Source organism: Aquarana catesbeiana, linkage group LG02 (genome assembly GCF_042186555.1).
Source record: "Aquarana catesbeiana isolate 2022-GZ linkage group LG02, ASM4218655v1, whole genome shotgun sequence".
Lineage (NCBI taxonomy): Eukaryota > Metazoa > Chordata > Amphibia > Anura > Ranidae > Aquarana > Aquarana catesbeiana.
Window position 1 is genome coordinate 658131074 of NC_133325.1, and position 22653 is coordinate 658153726.

Below are 22653 nucleotides of genomic sequence, written 5' to 3' on the forward strand. Positions count from 1 at the left end.
AGTCATTGACTTCTACAGCCCAGCCAGCACTCTCTGAAGCTGCTCCCACGTGGGATGGCTCAGTTGCTGCTCCTCCACCAGCACCAGAGGGATCCTCTGGCTCTCCAACTACTGCTTTCTTCTCTGCTTTCCATGTTGGCTTTGAGTCATGGGCCTCCAAGATGGAATCCTCTCTCCACACAGAGCTGGAAGCTTTAAAGCAACAGGTCTCAGCTTCAGAAACTGTGGTGTCAGCTATAGCGCTCACTCAAGAGGACCATGCTACTAGAATATTAGCCTTGGAAAAGATATCCACCACCCACCTCCATCGCCTTCACCAACACCAGCTCCACATTGATGACATCCAGAACAGGAGCCGCCGGAATAACATTCGGCTCCAAGGTATCCCAGAAGCGACAGCAGGTACTGACTTAAAACCAACGGTCCTTGCAATACTCAACCAAGTCTTAGGCAGAAACACTAACTTACCAATTGAACTGGATAGAATCCATAGAGTTGGAGGACCTAAAAGGGGACCGCGCTGATCGTCCCAGAGACGTGCTCTGTCGGGTCCACTACTATACGCTGAAGGAAGAAATAATGCGTAAAGCGTGGCGCCTAGGTCCAGTGGGCTTTGATGGTTCCTCCATCACACTTTGTACATGCGCCGGGTGGTCCGTCCCCTGCTCTAATTTATCTGTCAAGCGGACACTATCTACACCTGGGGCCATCACTTCAGCATCAAAGTGACCAGAGGGGACCATAAATATGTCTTATCAGATCCAGATCAACTTCCTGAATTTTTCCAGTTCCTCAATCAGGACCCTATCAGCGTCCCGAAGATGCTTGATCCTCCAGATGATTGTTGCAGGCCAATAGGCAATGCTTCTCTTTCACAACAAAATCGCCGGCCTAGGTCCAGATCCAAGTCCACTGAAGATAGATTTTGCTGAACGCTGTCACCGGAGGCCTGATATGTCCTTCCTGCCTGATACCTACATGTGTAGCTGTGTGCTTTCCTCCTTCCACATCCTATTGACAGGCTTACAGAGACACCCCATACTCGGGTTTGCCCTTTGGGCTACTCACTATTGAAGGGGTGATATTTTTTCCTGTTCCTTAGCACACTGTTGACTTTTATTTTACAAGCATTTATTCAACCCTCCGCAGGCACTATAGAGTTAAGGGGGTAGGGGAGAAATGCATTAAGGTCCTCACTGGAATGTTGTCCCAACCATGCTTGGACCCCGACTGCCTAACCTTCTGATAATATTCCCCCCTCATGGTTGGGAGTAAGAAAATGACTGGTCTTACAATCTGACCTTTAAGGCCCCCCCCCCCCCCCCCCCCCCCGTATATAGTCTGCCTTGCCTTTTGGCATGTTAATAGGCACGGGTGGTCTGGGTTCCAAAGAGGCCTCTCAGTATTTGTTGAGGAATTTTCATTATCATAAGTAATAGGCTGCTGATCTATGTATATTTTTATTTGGGGTGGGCACATTTGACATTGATCCATTGACATCTTGTCTTACGTCATTGTGGATCTAGATCCGTTAACCTCCAATAAGAGGTATAACTAACCCTAACTCCCGTTATCACACATATACCTGGTTTAGGATGCAGGTACGGGAATTGATATATCTACCTAATGTACTATTTGCTGACCCTGCCCGTTCATTATGCAGTAAGGTTTACCAAAGACCCTTGCGCAGTACCTGGTTGCTTTTTATTACTATAGGCCGCAGCCCTTATGGTATTACTCCCTGGAGACCTCTTGGAGAAGGAACAGGAAGGGAAAGGAAAGAGGGGGAAAAAAATCTTTACTTTACTATGTTGCTCCTTGTTGTGTCCTCCTGGGGATATGTGCCATCTGATGTGCTCTTACTCTATTAAATAATGGTAGATTTCATTATATTATACCTTTTTACGGTAGTTGTTTTAAGTAGATTCATGTGGTATATAAGCATATTCTTTGTAATGTGTTCATGCCTGCTGTGGTGTTGGGATCACACCTCTGATTTTTCTTACTTTGACCTCACGCCCTAAGTAGGATAGGCATGATTAGTGCCTGATTTGTGATATTTCACACACTGCTTAGCCCCCGCTAGCAACTTAGAGTTCTTTTTGTGACATTCTTATTGGAGTGTCCCTTTACCTTTTCTCTAGTCTCAATTTAGGACTCTTCCTCTTCTCATAATCTTACCTATTCTTATTTTTCCTCTTCCCTTTTTCTTGTACGATACTCCATAATGATCCCAACAAGGATTTCTCGCCCAAAACTAAAATTCTGTTCGTACAATGTTAATGGCCTAAACGTCGCCTCTAAACGCGGACAAATTCTTTACCACTTACATATACAAAGGGCAGATGTGCTCCTCCTTCAGGAGACACATTTTCAATCTAATCATACCCCTTCCTGCTCCAACAGATACTAGAACAGATGGTTTGATAGCATAAACCTATCCAAAAATCTAAGGTTGAATTGAAAAAAATTGAAAACTGTGAAAAGGGCATTGTATGACATGCACTTGATGTATGGAGGGTTTTATTCTCTAAGTCTCAGCTATACCTATTATTCTCCTGTCCACCATTCCTACAGTTGTATTGATTAATTTTTTAATGAATCACAGTTACTTGGACTGGTCCTCAGATTGCGATATTGAAACTATGGTTTGGCCTGACCACTCCACTGTTTTTTGACACTTTCGGTTCCTTCTGCTCCCTTGAAGGAGTGGACGTGTATCACCTGTACTTCAGAGACCATATCCAATTTCCTCTCAGACCACGCTATGGACTCTACCTCGCTCTCTATCCAATGGGAAGCGTTGAAAGCCATCTTACGAGGGGCTTTCATCCAGATAGGCACACGCATGAAAAAGGAACGATCAGCTTCCGCCGTACAAAACCTCAAGAATTTAGAGACCGCACACAAACCTTCTCCTACAGTTGAAACTCACTCGGTAGTTTCTTCAGCCCATTCTCAACTTTGAGAACTATATGAATCACCTGCCTGTGCTTTTGCTGATAAGCTAGCACTGCATCAATACAAATTTTGGGACAAATGCAGTCGGCCACTAGCCCGTACCCTTCACCCTAAACAATCTTCTTCCACTTCCATACCGCATATACAGGGCCCCTATGGCAATGTTCTCTGCTCACCCTCAGAGATATCCTCGACGTTCATTTTTTAAAGTGGTGTTCCGGCCGAAATTATACTTTTTAAATAAAAATACCCCTATAATACACAAGCTTATTGTATTCTAGTAAAGTTAGTCTGTAAACTAAGGTCTGTTTTGTTAGTTTATAGCAGTAGTTTGTTATTTTATAAACTTACAGCAGGCCGTGGCCATCTTAAGTGTGGGCATCTGAAGCCAGACTGTATTTCTTCCTGGATCTCATCCTTGCAGATCTCGCACATGCTCAGTGCAGCACAAGCAGTGTAATAGGTTTCAGGTCAGGTTTCCATAGCAACGGCAGTGTCAGAGGAAGTTGCCGCCCCTTCCCAGAAGGCATTGCAAACAGGAAATGATGCGATGGGCCACGGCCAGGGAGGAGGAAGTGAAAAATTAATACAGCAGATATACAGTAGGTGCTGAGAAAAAAAAATTAAAAATATCCAATTCGTTTACAGTGCACAGTTTAGTGAGGGATGCTGAAGAGTTGTAAAAGTGGGTGGAACTCCACTTTAAACAATTTGCTCCCCTTTTGTATCCTTTTTTGACCAAAGTGTTCAAAAACTCTAAAGAAGGGTTATAGGTTCCCTACTCAAAAATTTGAGGCACATATATCTCTCATTCCCAGACCTGGCAAGGACCCCTCTAATTGCGCAAATTATAGGCCAATCTCTTTGATTGCCGTTGATCTGAAGATCTTCACCAAGGTACTTGCCAATAGATTACAGCCATTACTGCCCCGCTTGATTCACCTAGATCAGGTCGGTTTCATGAGTGGCGCGAGAGGTCAGAGACAACATTCTGAAAACCCTCCTGCTGATGGATTGCGCTCGCATGCACGATGTCCCCTTGTGCCTTCTTACAGTCTACACCGAAAAAGCATTCGATCAGGTTAGTTGGCGGTTTCTTCATTTAACCCTACAACAGATAGGCTTGGGCCCACACATGGTCTCAAGAATAATGTCTCTTTATTAATCCCCTTCGGCTCGAAATCAGAATTACCGGTTCTCTGTCCCCTGTGTTCTCTATTCACAACGGTATGCGACAAGGATGCCCCTTATCACCCCTCTTCTGTTCTTACAATGGAACATCTAGCAGTGGCCTTACGCCAAAACATAGCTGTAAGCGGCATCTCGGTGGGTCCTTTTCACAATAAACTAGCCCTATTCGCAGATGATCTGCTTCTGTTTGTCACGCAATCTCTAACCTCCCTCCCCTCGATCTTGGCGGAATTTAAAAGATTTGGCAGCGTCAGCAACTTTAAAGTTAGTTATAACAAGTCAGAATAAATCTTTCCATCCCACCAACAGTCCTAAAGTGAATTTGAACCTCTTTCCCCTTAAAAACTGGATCTACCTCTATCCGCTACTTGGGGATACAGATACCGATGTAGGCATCCCAACTCTTCTCCTTAAATTTTCTCCCACTCCTCCAGAAAACTAAAGCGGAATTCTCGGTATATGCTACCAAGAGACTTTCGTGAACACACAGAAAGTGGATGTTCTCCCTCATTTTCTATACCTTTTCCAAACTGTCCCTATCCTCCTTCTTCCTAACTCATACCTCTGGTCTTCACGTCAGGTGTTCTCTAAATTCATAGAGAATTGGAGAATTGGATTCGCAACTCTATCTCTTTCAAAACATTGGGGCAGGGCAGGAGTTCCTAATATAGCTCTCTATCATAAAGCTGCAGCCTTTACACGAATCCTGGATTGGTTCCATCACCAATCTTCTAAGTTATGGGTCCAGTTAGAGAGCCACTTAAGCCCAAGCTATCTCCGTGCTCTTCCTTGGACCTTACCAGTCAACCGCATGAGGTTTTCAAGCCTTCCTGATCTCACTCGACAGACTCTTCATCTATGGGATCGTACAAAATCTGCTCTTCACCTATCACTCTCTACAGGCCTTATGACTTCTTTTTTTGGGACCCCGGTTTTTCCTCCAGCACTTCACACACCGAGGTTTGGGACTTGGAACCATAGGAGACTAGCTCAGATTCTTCAGGCAGACCCTTCTTTAATGACGACACGTGCCTCCATGCCACCAGTCACTAATTTACTCCAATGGCTACAGCGTCGGCAGGCCCTGTCGTAAATATGCACGTTTCCCTCCCTTTCAAGGCTACAAGCTAAACCTACAGAATTTGAATCTCTGCTTTTACAAGAGGACCCCCCGTTACACGTGGTCTCTCAACTATACTCCTTGCTCCTGTCAGGGTCATCCCAAGGTCTACCCTCCTATGCCCAGGCATGGGACTCTGAGCTTCATCATCCTATTCCCCATTCTGACTGGCTGAAGTGTTTCACCTTAACTCATAAAATTTCTTTAGATACTAAACACCAGGACACAGGATTTACAGCTACCACTAGATTGTACAGGGTGCCCATCTGTCATGCATCATTTTAACCGTTATACACCCAATACTTGCTGGCGCTGTGGTTCCTCCCCCCCGTCAGATCTTTCTGGCAACATATCTTTAACCTTTACTGCAAATTGATGACGACCTCAGTACAACCTTCACCTGAAATTGCTTTCCTGTCAATACTTCCTGGATCCTTCAAATCCATTAAAAAAGACATCATTCAACATTTTTTACTCGCAGCTAGAAGAGTTATACCTTGCCATTGGAAGTTAACCGACATGCCTTCCCTAGGGGAGTGGGCCATGGAAGTTGAATCAATCAGAGACCTTGAGCGGCTGTTGGTGCAGGAAGCTCATAGGGAAGAACAGTTTTCACTAACCTGGACCTCTTGGTCTGTGTTCCGCTATTCATCCGAATTTGTAATTTGAGCCTCAGGTGCCCCCTAAATATCTCCTCTGAAGCGTAACGGAGTATACCAAATTCCTCTTTCTGGATTCTAGACCATATTCTGTGCTGTTGGTCTACCTACCCTTTTTTTTCTGTCTCTTTACTCTTGGCATAAAAAGAAGTATCAACATAGGCTCTTCAACTAAGTGCTCCCTACATCATATCTTTGCATAGTAAATTGACTCCTATAGGTCAAACGTTCTTCATGTTCATTTTGTGCCCTATTATACTTTGCTGACCTCCTAATCGTTTTCACGAAAACAGATGGCTGTTACATTATGCTTTTATATACTGTACGTCTACAGATGATTATTGTATTTTACTTTTTGAAGTTATAAGATCTCTGTAATAGATTCTATCACACTTTATATACATCTGTGTATTGCTCTTTTTTTTTTTTTTTCTTGATACAGTATATTGAGATTGAACTAATATAAGGACACTTATTTGTCCAGGGAGCCAGCCCTGTCGGCACCCCAAACTGAATCTGCTTATCGACTCCGGGTACAGGCGCCGGCATCTTCACTAAGGGAAATAGGAAGTGAAGCATTGCGGCTTCACAGCCTGTTTCCTACTGCGTATGCGAGAATCACGCTGCGCTTTCTGAATGGTCCCACTGTCTTCCGGGACCTGTATCTCCCAGAAGGCAGCAGGAGGGGCCAGAAGTTTTATAGATCGTCGCACAATGATGCGGCGATCTTATACTGAAGTGAGAGTGGGTACATGGTGTTGACAGGTATCCGCTCCCCCCCTCCCCCTGGAAGATGCCAAATGTGGCAGCGGATGTGGGGAGGAAGCAAATAAGCAGAGCTTCCCCTTTTGGATAGAGTTCCGCTTTAAGCAGAAACATCTAAATGACCTAGGAAGTAAGAAAGTTGTTTATACTTCCCAGATAACTTCTGCAATAAGAAAAGCTAAACACCAGGAGTTCAAGTGTGAATTTAGTCTTAGCTCTGCTGATTGCAACGCTATAAATCTGACTCAACAGGCAGCTTGTTAGACCTCTGCAGCAAGACAATGGATTTCCCAGAAAGAGCAAGGGTCCTTCTCTGCAACATACTAACAGAATAGGCTTTTTAACTTAGGCTGTGGTGTCTGTTTACAGAAAACAAACTAATGCCGCGTACACACGATTGCAAATTCCGACAACAAAATCCATGTTTTTTTTTCCAACGGATGTTGGCTCAAACTTGTCTTGCAAACACACGGTCACACAAAGTTGGTCGGAAATTCCGATCGCCAAGAACGCAGTGACATACAACACATACGACGAGCCGAGAAAAAATTAAGTTCAATAGCCAGTGCGGCTCTTCTGCTTGATTCCGAGCATGCGTGGAACTTTGTGCGTCGAATTGTGCACACACGATCAGAATTTACGACAACTGATTTTGTTGTCGCAAAATTTGAGATCCAGATCTCAAATTTTGTTTGTCGGAAATTACGACGGAAAATGTCTGGAGCCTACACACGGTCGGAATTTTGGACAACAAGCTCCCATCGAACATTTCCCATCGTGTGTACGCGGCATAAGGGTCTGATTACATTTTGCAGTGGATTACCACACGTACTGTTGTGTGTTAACTTGCGTTGCAAAACATTTAAAAAAACAGACATGTAGCAATATAAAGATGTAAATGGGCCCCAAGACTTTGCACATATTTTATTTTAATGCTTTGATTTTTTTAAATCTGGAATGTATCCAGCTATATTCAAATGAAAATTATGTGTGCCTGCTAAAATCATGTACATCTATGTATAAAAAAAGGACCCAAACTGTGTTGCCGAAGTTCTATCTTGTATTTATGAAACTTGGCTGTGCAGCCTGATGTACTGTTAGGAAAAAAAAAGGTTTACCACAACCCCAACAGCCAATAGCATATTGTCAGTTCTGTTCTGTTTCTGCATGTTATGATCTGTATTCTGAAATATTTCAATTAAAATTTACTGAAAGAGTAAAAAACTGAAACTGAAAAACTTGAAATCAGCTGTCTTTAGAAGAATAGCCCTGAATATGTGGCACCTTCAATTAAACTGTTTCTGTGCTGCTTATCACCAGAAACATTTACCTGGCCTTACATAAATGTTAATAATAAAAAAAACTATTTTACATAAATCAGAAAATATTCTCTGTTTAGAAATGCTTTGTTTTGTGCATCCCTGCTGTCATTTAAGGCCTTCCTGAGTTGTCTTTTCTCCATTTATGTATGTTTTGATCCGTAGGGCCTTCCTTGACAGCAGTTCTCTGAGGAAAAGAATGCAAAGTGTGTTGGATCGCCTGGGAGGCTCTAGTCAGCAAAGCTCTATTCTCAATGTCCTTGGTATGTATTTCAGTTCCTGCATTTTTATATGTTAAACTAACCCACCTAGTGGCCATTTTTGGTGTAGCAAACTTTACAGGAGAAGTCCACAGGGGGCGCGCAGGCCGCTCAGGCACAGGAGGACATCAATGGACGTACTTCCAGCAAAGCAGGTCCGTGCTGTAGCCGTCATTCGGCTATAGTGCATCTGAAGTAGATATAGAGCCATGCGCATGTCTGGGCGGACGCCCACCAGAACCTACCGCACCCACCACGTCACTCCACCTAACCATATCGTATGCCAGATCGCACTACCAGCCATACAGATTTGTCCCATTCTCATAGGGAAGGGGGCTAAATTCCTGCACTGGAATCAGAGTGCATCTCTCGTTTTCTGACCCAATACCTCACATATCACATTATGGCATCAATTAATCGTTCCCAAAAATACACCTACCCTTTTTAGGATGTTAGATCTACCTGTGTCGTGTGATCCACCTTTCTTAGCAATGGATGGAATGGAGGGGATACTGGGGGGGGAGGAACTCTTTGGGGCGGGTGTTATTGGAGAAGGGAGGCTAGGGGGTGAGAGCAGGGACACCTCCATCGTTTAATTGGAGCCTTCATTTGTAATGTTGTGGTGGAATACTACAGGTACAGCGTGCGTTCCACTATCTAATTCATGTGGGACGCACGCTGCACCTCAACCAGGAAGTTCGAGTGTATTTGTGTTCCACCTGCCTCTTCCGGTTGCGGCAGACGTCAAGTCCGCCCCGCCGGAAGTACTGACGGATGTCATTTCCGGCACAGGAGCTCAGAGAACGTCAAGCCATCTGGCTTCTGTGACCCCTCGCCCTCTATCGGTATGGCGGCCCACTGCACGGTCCCACTGCCTAAAGGATCATGCAGCAGGACCGTTGCAGAGGCTCAACAGCTGCCGATCGCCCCAGTGCTGGCCACGGAACGCAGCCATTCTCCTCTAGAATGGTGGGGACAGAGGGCAAAATGTCCTAGAACACACACCGGCCATCCCCACAATAAATGGGGCTTCCAGAAATCTCACCACCAATCCAAAGAGAGAACGAGAAAGTATTGAAAACTAATTGGTGGCTAAACTGTAAAAAAATATACATGTATGAATACACAGATGCAGACATGGTACAATAAAAAGAGGGGGGAAAAAAGAGAAAAAGGGGGGGGACACGTACATATATACAAACACATACACAACATATGTGTACATACATATATCCACATATAGACATTCATATATCTCACAAGAGATCTTTCTCTAACAGAATAAAGGGATGGGCATAGAGCGGCTCATAGGTAGGTACCCCAACAGACATGCGAACCCCTAAATTGACTGTAATAGTGGTATACCGTGGGGACCAGTGGTACATACATAACAACATGCATACACACACAAGGAATGTGTATATGCATGCAAGGCCAACGTACATACATATCTCGACGTAGATAATATTCTTGGTAGCTCCTTTGTTTGTATAAGCCCAATCGCATAATGTGCATGCATGAACCCATATCTTATTACATCTAAAAACATTAAATAAAGTATAATAATAGAATATATTAAAAAAGTAGTAACCGACATTATAGGTATTATTCTTGGTCAATTTAACCATAACGGCATTACCATCAAGAAGCTCCATATATAAAAAAAAAAAGGGACAATGGCTGGACAAAGGGCTTGAGAAAAACATTCGAGCCTAGGGCCAAAGTGCGTATTTTCATATCCATATGAGTGATTGTTGCGAAAGTCAAAGTCAGAAGCCAGTCCAAGATGTGCGGGCTAATGTACCCCACACTCCCTGGAGTGGCCCATGCTGCGCTTTGATCCGCATCATAATTAAGTGGTTTGATAGAAAATTTGACAACATAGGTGTAAGAGATTATTATAAAATCGTATAAAATAATATAAAATATAACAGTATAGTATAATATAATAATTGGTCTATTGATTATAGACATTTATCGAATCATAGTCTAGAGAGTGTTCTAAATCCAGAATTGTTACCCCCCTTGCTAACTAGCCCAACATCTGTCATGTAGTAACCCCACCTAGCAACTATTTACTTCTACTACTACTACTACTTCTACTACTACTACTATTACTTTCCATACATACACAAGTTAGAAATAGTATACTTGTATGACAAAGGGAAACCTAAAACCCTATTAAACAGATTCTTAGTGGTGATGGTTCAATTACAAAAGGAGGGTGTTTCATCCTTAAGGACACCCATTGATCTCAGGAGGGCAGCAAGACCTTTGACTTTCCACACTTTATCTAAAGGGTTGGCCACACCACCTACATATGGATTAAGGGCCTGAGTGCAGGAGATTGTTTTTTGTTGTTTGGTTCTTATCTTATATGACAGACTCATACCTTCCAACTTTAGAACTTTAGAATGAGTGACACTTGGGGATGGAGAAGACATGCGGCACTCTGTTATTAAAATGGACATAACTAAATTGCGCTGAAATTTGGGTGTAACTTAAGGGAGCGAGATTGAATAGAGTCTGAGCCTACATATTGTATACACTGTTATGCCTCGTACACACGGTCGGATTTTCCAACGGAAAATGTTCGATGGGAGTTTTTTGTCGGAAATTTCGACCTGTTTATAGGCTCCATCGGACATTTTCCATCGGAATTTCCGTCGCACAAAATTTGAGATCTGAATCTCAAATTTTCCGACAACAAAATCCGTTCCCGTAAATTCCGATCTTGTGTACACAATTCCACACTGGCTATTGAACTTCATTTTTCTCGGCTTGTTGTATGTGTTGTACGTCACCACGTTGGCGTTTGCAATTTCCAACCAACTTTGTGTGACCGTGTGTATGCAAGACAATTTTGAGCCAACATACATCGGAAAAAAAACATGGATTTTGTTGTCGGAATGTGCGATCGTGTGTACGTGGCATAACAGTGCCTGTATTCACAAAAACTCCATAAGTACTGTACAGTACTTATACCCTGAGAACTAACACTACAGAATGCAGGCCAGCTGGGGGTATTCTGTTGCTCAGACACACTGTAGATTTAAAACTTTAGTCAGGTTCCAAATTTCAGCTACAGAGCATATAACTGTACAGAACACATCACTAATATTCAAGTTAACAAGTCTACACAATCTCTGCACTGTGTTCCCAAGAATTATGGATCACTTTTACAATAACAAATAGTGTATCTGTCTAACCAGAGTGGACTATATAGATTGGAGTAATATTTGAAATACTCATATATGGACTGCATATATGCTGTATATTAAAGCTGATCTCAGGAAAAACTACAAGTCTTCCTTTGCAGTAGGCCTGCATCTAAGCTGCAAGTTTATGTGTAGGGGGACCAGGACTTACCTAATCGTCCACTCTCGAAGCTGGTTCTCCCTGACAGTTGGATGCCCCTGGTGTCATCAAGACCAATGTAGGGCCCATTGCCCTTCGTTGGACATGAGGATGCCGAGGGACAGATCCATTGGCAGAGCATAAGTGGTGTCTGCTGAGGGAGCAGAGGATCAGGTAAATAAAACTGCTTTTTCTGTCCCGGGTAGAAATTAGCATTTAACCCTTGCAAAGTGAGCACAGACCCAATCAAGGCAAGATTTTTACTTTTCCTGGAGTTGGGCTTTAAGTTAAAGTAGTTGTAAAGGCAGAACATATTTTTATCTTAATACCACCACCTTGCCCCCCCCTAATACTTACCTGAGCCCTCCCTTGATCTAGCGCTGTGCCCGTCTGCAGCAAAATAAGAACATGTGCTGTTATTTTAAATAGATCCCCATCCGGTACTAAGTCTGTTCAAACTTTCTGCACAGGCAATGACTTTCAGTGGCAGAGTTTCTTTAGCACTTAGCACAATTGTTCAGCATCTTTACCTAGTAAAACCGAGGTATACCAGGTATAAAGTTGCTCCATGATTGCTGTAAGGGTTAAAAGCATATTGTTTTTGTAGTTCCACACCTCTGCAGTGAGACTTGTGCTTCTGACTTTTCCTCCACTCTTTGCAATGTTTCACTTCCCCATTCAAAACATTCCAAGGGTCAGGTTGTGAGTGGGACTTTGTTAAAAATTCCACTAGAGTCCCACAGAATCTGGGACTGTTGGGAGGTATGCATACACACTAATCACATATGTACTGACACACACATACACCCTGAAACACATAAAAGCCAAAACACACTTATATACACTAACACACACGCCCACTCTAACATACCACCCCAAACAAAGATCTCACAACAACTACTTCAGCTTTCATAAATGTTGATGAAGCAGCAGGGTCTGTTGTCTCCCATCCATCTGGAGCTCTCAGAGTCCTGTCCTCTCAGGGGTACTAGTGGCTTCCTACAGCAGCTGCTTCTGGTACTGCTCAGTGTCCATGCCACTGCCTGAGTAATATGTACCGGCACCCACACACCTTGTTTGCTTTGGGGTGCAATTGGGAGCAGGGCACAGCCTGGATTTGTGGGACACTGGGACTTTACTAACATTTCAAGCCAGTCCCGTGGAACGCGGGGCTGTTCGAAGGTATGCAGACGGTAACGTGACGCAAATGCTTCACTGGTTACTTGTTTTTTATTACATAATCTGGTTTAAGAAAATGCTTCTATAGAAAGGAATTGCGATTGGAGCATATCAAGTGAAGCCAACATGAGGCCTGTAGCTGGTGGCATTGCAAAGTCAGCCAAGTTTGCTGAGACCTCATACATAGTAAAGCTATTTTAAAAACCTTAACCAGCCCCACCACAGCTGTTCAATGTAAATAGTTTAGAAGAGGGCTGTAATACTTACCTTTTGGGCATCTCATGGTTCTGGTGCTGGGGCAGGGGGCATCGGTGTATAGGCAGACACAAAAGGAACTACATGACAACATGGACTTTATAGGAATCCAGTGATTTAAAATAAATGATTTTATTAAACTACATAATCCATGAAAAACATTCATAAAAGCATGAATTAAAATACATATACAGATCAGGCTTCTAGTATAAGCATGTAAACTAAACCAATCCCATAATAGCATTATAGCGGCAACCAGTTGCTTGGAGCTTGGTCAAAGCAGCCTGCTGTAGCTGGACATGTTTCGCAAATAAGCAACGAGTGACTCTGCCTACACGTATCTTCCCTTCCCATGCAGTGCTGACCTTGCATTATGCCGCGTACACACGAGCGGACTTTACGGCAGACTTTGCTCGGCGGACTCGCCAGGTGCACTGGACTTTAAAACGGACGGACTTGCCCACACACGACCGGACTTTCCGGCGGGCTAAGTCCGCCCGTCTTTCCGACGGGCTTTCGCCGGAGTTACGGCGGACTTTCAGAATGAATGGACTTGCCCACACATGGACAAGTCCGTTCATTTTGAACGTAACTCAGGTGCGACGGGACTAGAAAAGGAAGTCAATCTTGCCGCTTTTATCGGCGAGATTGACACCTTGCGAGCCCCGCCGCGGGTCATACCAGGCCCTTAGATCTGGTATGGATTTTAAAGGGAAGCCCCCCTACGCCGAAAAAACGGCGTGGGGTCCCCCCTAAAATCCATACCAGACCCCGATCCGAGCACGCAGCCCGGCCGGTCAGGAAAGAAGGTGGGGACGAGCGAGCGGCCCTCCCTCCTGAACCGTACCAGGCCGCATGCCCTCAACATGGGGGGGTGCCTTGGGGGAAAGCACCTTGTCCCCATATTGATGAGGACAAGGGCCTCTTCCCGACAACCCTGGCTGTTGGTTGTCGGGGTCTGTGGGCGGGGGGCTTATCGGAATCCGGGAGCCCCCTATAATAAGAGAAGAGGGAAGAAGCCCAGAAGTCCGTACCTCCGCTGGCAAGAGAGCGGCCTGAAGACAGCGGAGGAGCCGGCCGAAGAACTGGAACACCGGGAGAAGAGGAACCGGAGGGACCCCCGAAGCCGGAAGAAGACCCCCGAAGGCGGCGGAAGACCCCCCCAGAGCTGTTTAATAAATTATTTTAAAAACCTGTGTAGTGTGTTTTATTGACACTTTTTCCCTAGGTGAATGGGTAGGGGTACCATGTTCCCCATACTCATTCACATAGGGTGGGGGGCCGGGATCTGGGGGCCCTCTTATTATAGGGGGCTCCCGGATTCCGATAAGCCCCCCGCCTGCAGACCCCGACAACCAACAGCCAGGGTTGTCGGGAAGAGGCCCTTGTCCTCATCAACATGGGGACAAGGTGCTTTGGGGTGGGGGGGCCCCGCAGGCCCCCCCCTCCCCCAAGGCACCTCCCCCCATGTTGAGGGCATGCGGCCTGGTACGGTTCGGGGGGGGGGGGCGCGCTCGCTCGTCCCCACCCCCTTTCCGGGCTGGGCTGCGTGCTCGGATCGGGGTCTGGTATGGATTTTAGGGGGGACCCCACGCCGTTTTTTTGGCGTAGGGGGGCTTCCCTTTAAAATCCATACCAGACTTAAGGGCCTGGTATGCCCCGCGCTCGCCACAATAGGAACATTTGTTTTTCCTATTGCAGCGAGCGCGAAATGCAATACCCGGCCCTCGCGTCGTATCTGGTCCGTTGGACCAGCATACACATGAGCGGGCTTTCCGTCGGACCAGCACACAGACGAGCGGACTTTCTGCCAGAAACTGAGTCCGACAGAAAGATTTAAAACTTGTTTCAAATCTAGGTCCGGCGGGCTTTTGGGAAAAAGTCCGCCGGAGCCTACACACGGTTGGATTGGCCGGCAGACTCTGGTCCGCCGGACCAAGTATGCCGGAAAGTCCGCTTGTGTGTACGCGGCATTAGAACTGGAAGTTATCTAAGGTAGCATTATTTTAATCATGCTAAGCGCTTTTTAATATGTTATTTGTAAATTGCAATTTCTTTATTGTACATCCCAGGACACAGGGTATCTTCATCTCTATTATGATATGCTGTCACCTTCAGGCGTTAGGACACCTTACCCCCAAGGCATAACCATCCCCATATATTAGGCTCCCATGGGGGGTTCTGCGGTATGGAATGCGTGAGTGGCCCTAGCAGTAGCCCTGCTTGTACCCTATTCCTTTCTATCTGGTCTCCCTTAGGAAGGACAAGAGAAAAATGTTAATTGTGGTCTTTCACCTCTTTTTGTTTTGAACGTTCACTGTAATGGCCACCCTGACCATTACATAGGAGTAGTGGTGTTTAGGTGCGGTCCAAGAGGCTCAGGGTGCCAAAAATGCAAGAGGTGGAGCGCTCCTCTCTGTCCCCTGCATTCATTCCAGTCTTGCTGGGCCGCATGCGCAGTATGACCTGGCTATGTCACAAGTGGGGTGGTGCATACTGGTGGCTGCTATCTTGGATTTCATGTATGCTGGTGGTGTAGGCTCTCTGTGGGGCTTCAAGTCACAGAATAATGTCCCTTAGTGGGACTATGAGTGACAGTAGAACAAGTGCTGTATCTGTGGGACTACAGGCTGCAGATGAGTGTTTTCCACTTTGAGACTACAGGTCGCAGCAGAGCTTTTCTTGTGTGGGACTACGAGTCAATTAAAGGGGCCTGAAAACATTTCCTTTGTGAGGCCAGTGGCGCACTGGTGGGATTAGAAGGGGTCAAATCTCCTGGGGCAACCAGCGAACTAGTGTTTGACACAGTGCTCTCTCCTCCCCCCTCCCTCTTAATGGAGGAATCTGAGCAATCTACTCCCGAAAGAACCCTAGGGTCAATGTTTAACCTGCACCCAAAAAGGCTTTTCTTATCGTACATCACGGGACACAGAGCCATAGTAGTTACTATGTGGGCTATAGGCCACCTTCAGGTGATTGACACTGGCATGCCCTAAGACAAAAAGTGCACTCCCTATATAACCCCTCCCACTACTGGGAGTACCTCAGTTTTTTCGATAGTGTCTAAGGTGTTAATCACGAGTAAAGATGTGCTGTGCTGAGCTCCACTGAAGCAATCCTTGCTGGGGCTAGCCATGCAGCCGGATCCATTCAAAATGTCTTTTTGGCCGAATTGAATGGTACCCGGGCCTCATATCCGAAGAAACAAGTTCTTGTCTGTAACGCTTCTCTTTTAGAGAGCTGGACCCCGGGATCCAGTACTTTTTGGTATTAAGGCCATAAAGTTTTACTGGCGGTGGTGCTATTACAGGTCCAGGATTGTGGGTTTCCTCGAGGATCCCCAGCTCCTGAAGGTTTAACAGAACCCACCGTGAAGGGTGAAGATTGGGTCTGTTGGTTTACCACAGAAAATCCTGCGGCGGGAAAGGTAAGTGGAGTCTTGTAAAACATTTTTAAAGATTTTTCTTATGAATGTCTCCTTTAACCACTTGAGCCCCGGACCATTATGCTGCCTAAGGACCAGAGGTCTTTTTCCAATTTGGCACTGCGTCGCTTTAACTGCTAATTGCGCGGTCATGCAATGCTGTACCCAAACGAAATTTGCGTCCTTTTCTTCCCACAAATAGAGCTTTCTTTTGATGGTATTTTATCACCTCTGCGGTTTTTATTTTTTGCGCTATAAACGGAAAAAGACCGAAAATTTTGAAAAAAAATGATATTTTCTACTTTTTGTTATAAAAAAAAATCCAATAAACTCAATTTTAGTCATACATTTAGGCCAAAATGTATTCGGCCACATGTCTTTGGTAAAAAAAATGTCAATAAGCGTATATTTATTGGTTTGCGCAAAAGTTATAGCGTCTACAAACTAGGGTACATTTTCTGGAATTTACACAGCTTTTAGTTTATGACTGCCTATGTCATTTCTTGAGGTGCTAAAATGGCAGGGCAGTACAAAACCCCCCCAAATGACCCCATTTTGGAAAGTTGACACCCCAAGGAAATTGCTGAGAGGCATGTTGAACCCATTGAATATTTATTTTTTTTGTCCCAAGTGATTGAATAATGACAAAAAAAAAAAAAAAATATTTACCAAAAGTTGTCACTAAATGCTATATTGCTCACACAGGCCATGGGCCTATGTGGAATTGCACCCCAAAATACATTCAGCTGCTTCTCCTGAGTACGGGGATACCACATGTGTGGGACTTTTTGGGAGCCTAGCCGCGTACGGGACCCCGAAAACCAATCACCGCCTTCAGGATTTCTAAGGGTGTAAATTTTTGATTTCACTCTTCACTGCTTATCACCGTTTCGGAGGCCATGGAATGCCCAGGTGGCACAAAACCCCCCCAAATGACCCCATTTTGGAAAGTAGACACCCCAAGCTATTTGCTGAGAGGCATATTGAGTCCATGGAATATTCTATATTTTGACACAAGTTGCGGGAAAGTGACACATTTTTTTTTTTTTTTGCACAAAGTTGTCACTAAATGATATATTGCTCACACAGGCCATGGGCATATGTGGAATTGCACCCCAAAATACATTTAGCTGCTTCTCCTGAGTATGGTGATACCACATGTGTGGGACTTTTTGGGAGCCTAGCCGCGTACGGGGCCCCGAAAACCAATCACCGCCTTCAGCGTTTTTAAGGGCGTGAATTTTTGATTTTACTCTTCACTGCTTATCACCGTTTCGGAGGCCATGGAATGCCCAGGTGGCACAAAACCCCCCCAAATTACCCCATTTTGGAAAGTAGACACCCCAAGCTATTTGCTGAGAGGCATGGTGAGTATTTTGCAGCTCTCATTTGTTTTTGAAAATGAAGAAAGACAAGAAAAAACATTTTTTTTTTTTTCTTTTTTCAAATTTCAAAACTTTGTGACAAAAAGTGAGGTCTGCAAAATACTCACTATACCTCTCAGCAAATAGCTTGGGGTGTCTACTTTCCAAAATGGGGTCATTTGGGGGGGGGTTTGTGCCACCGGGGCATTCCATGGCCTCCGAAACTGTGATAGGCAGTGAAGAGTGAAATCAAAAATTCACGCCCTTAGAAGGCCTGAAGGCGGTGCTTGGTTTTCGGGGTCCCGTACGCGGCTAGGCTCCCAAAAAGTCTCACACATGTGGTATCCCCGTACTCAGGAGAAGCAGCAGAATGTATTTTGGGGTGTAATTTCACATATTCCCATGGCATGTTTGAGCAATATATCATTTAGTGACAACTTTGTGCAAAAAAAAAAAAATTTGTCTCTTTCCCGCAACTTGTGTCGCAATATAAAATATTCCATGGACTCGACATGCCTCTCAGCAAATAGCTTGGGGTGTCTACTTTCCAAAATGGGGTCATTTGGGGGGGTTTTGAACTGTCCTGGCATTTTATCCACAACATTTAGAAGCTTATGTCACACATCACCCACTCTTCTAACCACTTGAAGACAAAGCCCTTTCTGACACTTTTTGATTACATGAAAAAGTTATTTTTTTTTGCAAGAAAATTACTTTGAACCCCCAAACATTATATATTTTTTTAAAGCAAATGCCCTACAGATTAAAATGGTGGGTGTTTCATTTTTTTTTTTCACACAGTATTTGCGCAGCGATTTTTCAAACGCATTTTTTGGGGAAAAAACACACTTTTTTAAATTTTAATGCACTAAAACACACTATATTGCCCAAATGTTTGATGAAATAAAAAAGATGATCTTAGGCCGAGTACATGGATACCAAACATGACATGCTTTACAATTGCGCACAAACGTGCAGTGGCAACAAAATAAATACATTTTTAAAAGCCTTTACAGGTTACCACTTTAGATTTACAGAGGAGGTCTACTGCTAAAATTACTGCCCTCGATCTGACCTTCGCGGTGATACCTCACATGCATGGTGCAATTGCTGTTTACGTTTGACGACAGACCGCCGCTTGCGTTCGCCTTAGCGCAAGAGCAGGGGGCGACAGGGGTGCTTTTTTTTTTTTTCTTTCTTTATTATTTTTTTGCTTTTTTATCTTATTTTTAAACTGTTTCTTTCATTTTTTTTTTTTTTTAATCATTTTTATTGTTCTCGGGGAATGTAAATATCCCCTATGATAGCAATAGGTAGTGACAGGTACTCTTTTTTGAAAAAATTGGGGTCTATTAGACCCTAGATCTCTCCTCTGCCCTCAAAGCATCTGACCACACCAAGATCGGTGTGATAAAATGCTTCCCCAATTTCCCAATGGCGCTATTTACATCCGGCGAAATCTAAGTCATAAAATGCTCGTAGCTTCCGGTTTCTTAGGCCATAGAGATGTTTGGAGCCACTCTGGTCTCTGATCAGCTCTATGGTCAGCTGGCTGAATCACCGGCTGCATTCTCAGGTTCCCTGTTGAGACAGGAGAGCCAGAGAAAAACACGGAAGACGGTGGGGTGGGGGGGGGGCATTCCCTCCCACGGCTTGTAAAGGCAGTCTAGAGGCTAATTAGCCGCTAGGATTGCTTTTACATGAAAGCCGACCGCTGGCTGAAAAGAATGATACCAAGATGATACCTAAACCTGCAGGCATCATTCTGGTATAACCACTCAAAGTCGTGAATGGCGTACCTGAAGACAAAAAAATGGTTAACAATAAAGCACAGTAAACGTAATACAGTAAAAAAGAGCAGAACAATAGAGAGAGAGAATAGAGAGAGAGAGAACAATAAAACGACAACAATTTTTTTTTATTTTATATATATTTTTTTTTTTTTTACACTTTTTTTGTAACTAACTTTTATAACTGTAACCGGTTCCAGGTTCGGGTCTCTTAAAATGCGATGGCATCTTGGGAGACCCTGTAAAAGTGTGCCTAGTCTGTGCAGTGCTGTACCCTACGCTAATACTCAACTAGTGCATGGTAGCGTTCAAAACATTCACCAATGCAAAGACCAGGATTGTCAGGACAGGAGGGACAAAAATAGTGGGTGTCACGCCTATATCCGCGCTTGCTGCAGACACAACATCTTTTTTGGGGGGGTTCGTTGGGTAGGGGTACTCGGGAGGACATAAAAATGCCTCTCATGCAGCCGACTGCATTTGGTTGGGGATGTGAATGGGGGAAGTACGGGCGCTGCAGAAGTGGTGGGTTCCCAATTAGTAGGATTGGCGAATGCAGCAGGAAGGGCATTATGGGCACGACGGGCCTGTGTTTGTCTTTTTGGTGGCAGCGGGACACTACTTGTGCTTGCCACCTCACCAGCTTGAACTGCACTTAGGGGACTCGCCACGTCACCAAGTGTTACTGCAGTGCTGGTTTGACTACGACCGGGGTGTACTAGGCCGCTGGTGCTTGCCAGTTCAATAAAAAGCTTACAAAAAAACTGTTAGCGATCGCAGGGATCAGGCCTGACTCTGCGAACGCTGCAGTTATGTGTTTAGTGTTTTGTAAGTGACAGTGATCGATCGATACTGCACTTGGGTGGGCTGGGCTGGGCCGGGCGGAGGGGCAAAACGCAGGTGCTAGCAGGTATCTGGGCTGATCCCGCTAACACTGCGTTTTTGGGAACCCTAAGCTGCTGGGGACGCTAGTATAGATCTGATCGGACCAGATATTGATCCGTTCAGATACTATAGCACTAAGGGAGGTGTACGGTACGTGCGTGGGTGTTAGCGGTACTGGCGCTAACCTGACGCTGCCTGGGGCTGGTGCTTGCTAGTTCACCAAAATGCTACCAAAAAAACTGTTAGCGATCGCAGGGATCAGGCCTGACTCTGCGAACGCTGCAGTTATGCGTTTAGTGCCTTGTAAGTGACAGTGATCGATCGATACTGCACTTGGGCTGGGCCGGGCGGAGGGACAAAACGCAGGTGCTAGCAGGTATCTGGGCTGATCCCGCTAACACTGCGTTTTGTGGGAACCCTAAACTGCTGGGGACGCTAGTATAGATCTGATCGGATCAGATATTGATCCGTTCAGATACTATACCACTAAGGGAGGCGTATGCCGCGTGCGTGGGTGTTAGCGGTACTGGCGCTAATCTGACGCTGCCTGGGGCGACGCATATCACCGCCGGGCGATCGGGGGGCTAAACCTTTATTCGGTAATAAACGGCGGGTTCCCTGACACTATAAAAAATAAACGAACTAACCAGCATCACCCGTAACGGTTATACGTGATCAGTGGTGAAAGGGTTAACTAGGGGGCAATCAAGGGGTTAAAACATTTATTAGGTAGTATATGGGGGTCCCTGTCGCTATAAAACGCTGACGGCGAACCTAAATATTTACCTCACTAACTAGCGTCACCAGCGACACTAATACAGCGATCAGAAAAATGATCGCTTAGTGACACTGGCGACAGGGGGTGATCAAGGGGTTAAAACTTTATTAGGGGGGTATCCTAGACCTAAAGGGGGCTAATACTAACTGTCCCAACACTGTAACTGTCACAAACTGACACCAATGCTGTAATCAGAAAAAAAAAACTAACTGCTGGTGTCAGTTTGTGACAGGGAGAGGGGGGTGATTGGGGGGGATCGGGGTGTTTTGTGTGCCTGGCATGTTCTACTGTGTGTGTAGTGTTGTGCACTCACAGTGAAGTCTTCTCTCCTCGGCGCTGCAATGGAAAATACCGAGCCGAGGAGAGATGACATCATTTCCTTTGCTGCTGTTTAGCATACAGCAGCAAAGGAAGTGATCTGATTGGCCGGCGGCGATCGCGAGGGGGGGGCCACGAACGGATGGCCTCCCCCTCACCTCCGATCGCCGGGGGACAAAACAGGACCGCCTTGGGCACCGGTGGGGGGTCCGATCGGACCCCCCACCCGCGGGAGGCAAATCACGTATATGTACCTGATTTTGCCTGCCAGTGCCGCCTTGCCGACGTACATCGGCGTGAGGCGGTCCTTAAGTGGTTAATTTAGTAAATGTTGTCATGCCTATGTGTCACCACTGGGGGCTGTATAGAGCACTTACCGTCTCTTGCTTCTCAGAGAGCTCACAATGTGTCCAGGAAACAGCAGTTTTCTCTTCCTCCGGCTGGCAGCAGACCTCCGGTAAGTCTGGGGGGGTTTTACCTCCCCACCAGATGCCCCCTGTGCTGTTTTTTCTTCCCCTCTTCTTGGGGAAGGAGAGCTTTAAAAAAAAAAAGCACGAATGGCACGCCACTGGGCGGCTTCCAGGCCCCCCCCCATCGCCATTACTGCCTCTCTCCCTGCTCATCCCATAGGATCGGAGCCCGCGCTCGCGCGGGAATAACTCTTTTTTAAAAAGAAAGAGGAAGGGCCGTAGACGACGGGGGGCGGGGCTTAGCACGGCGTTGGCGTCCTCCAACGCCCAGCGCGGGAAGGTGTGTTTTAAAAAGCACCATTGTTGCTGTTGCAAGCTGCGGAGGGACACACGAGCAAAGGTGGCGTGCAAGAGATTTTTGGTAACACAGGCATTCCTTTTGACACATTTACTACTGCATCAGGCTGAGCATTAATAGCAGCAGCAGAGCTGGACTATTGGTCAAGCAGTGGATGCATTCCTTCTGGTAGTGCCTCTGCTTTGTGCATCAGGCTGTGGTCAGAAGGGGGGTTAAAAACACCTCAAAAAAGGGCTTTAGAAGGACTATAGTCACACGGC

At 45.4% G+C, this 22653-nt stretch overlaps 1 protein-coding gene across 1 annotated transcript in view; it reads left to right on the forward strand.

Moving 5' to 3' along the window:
- Positions 1-22653, forward strand: part of MKS1 (MKS transition zone complex subunit 1) — a 92328-nt gene that overhangs the window by 63477 nt on the left and 6198 nt on the right. The window contains exon 17 of the mRNA XM_073616582.1: positions 8181-8278. Coding sequence (XP_073472683.1) covers positions 8181-8278 — 98 coding nt within the window. The remainder of the gene's footprint in view (positions 1-8180; positions 8279-22653) is intronic.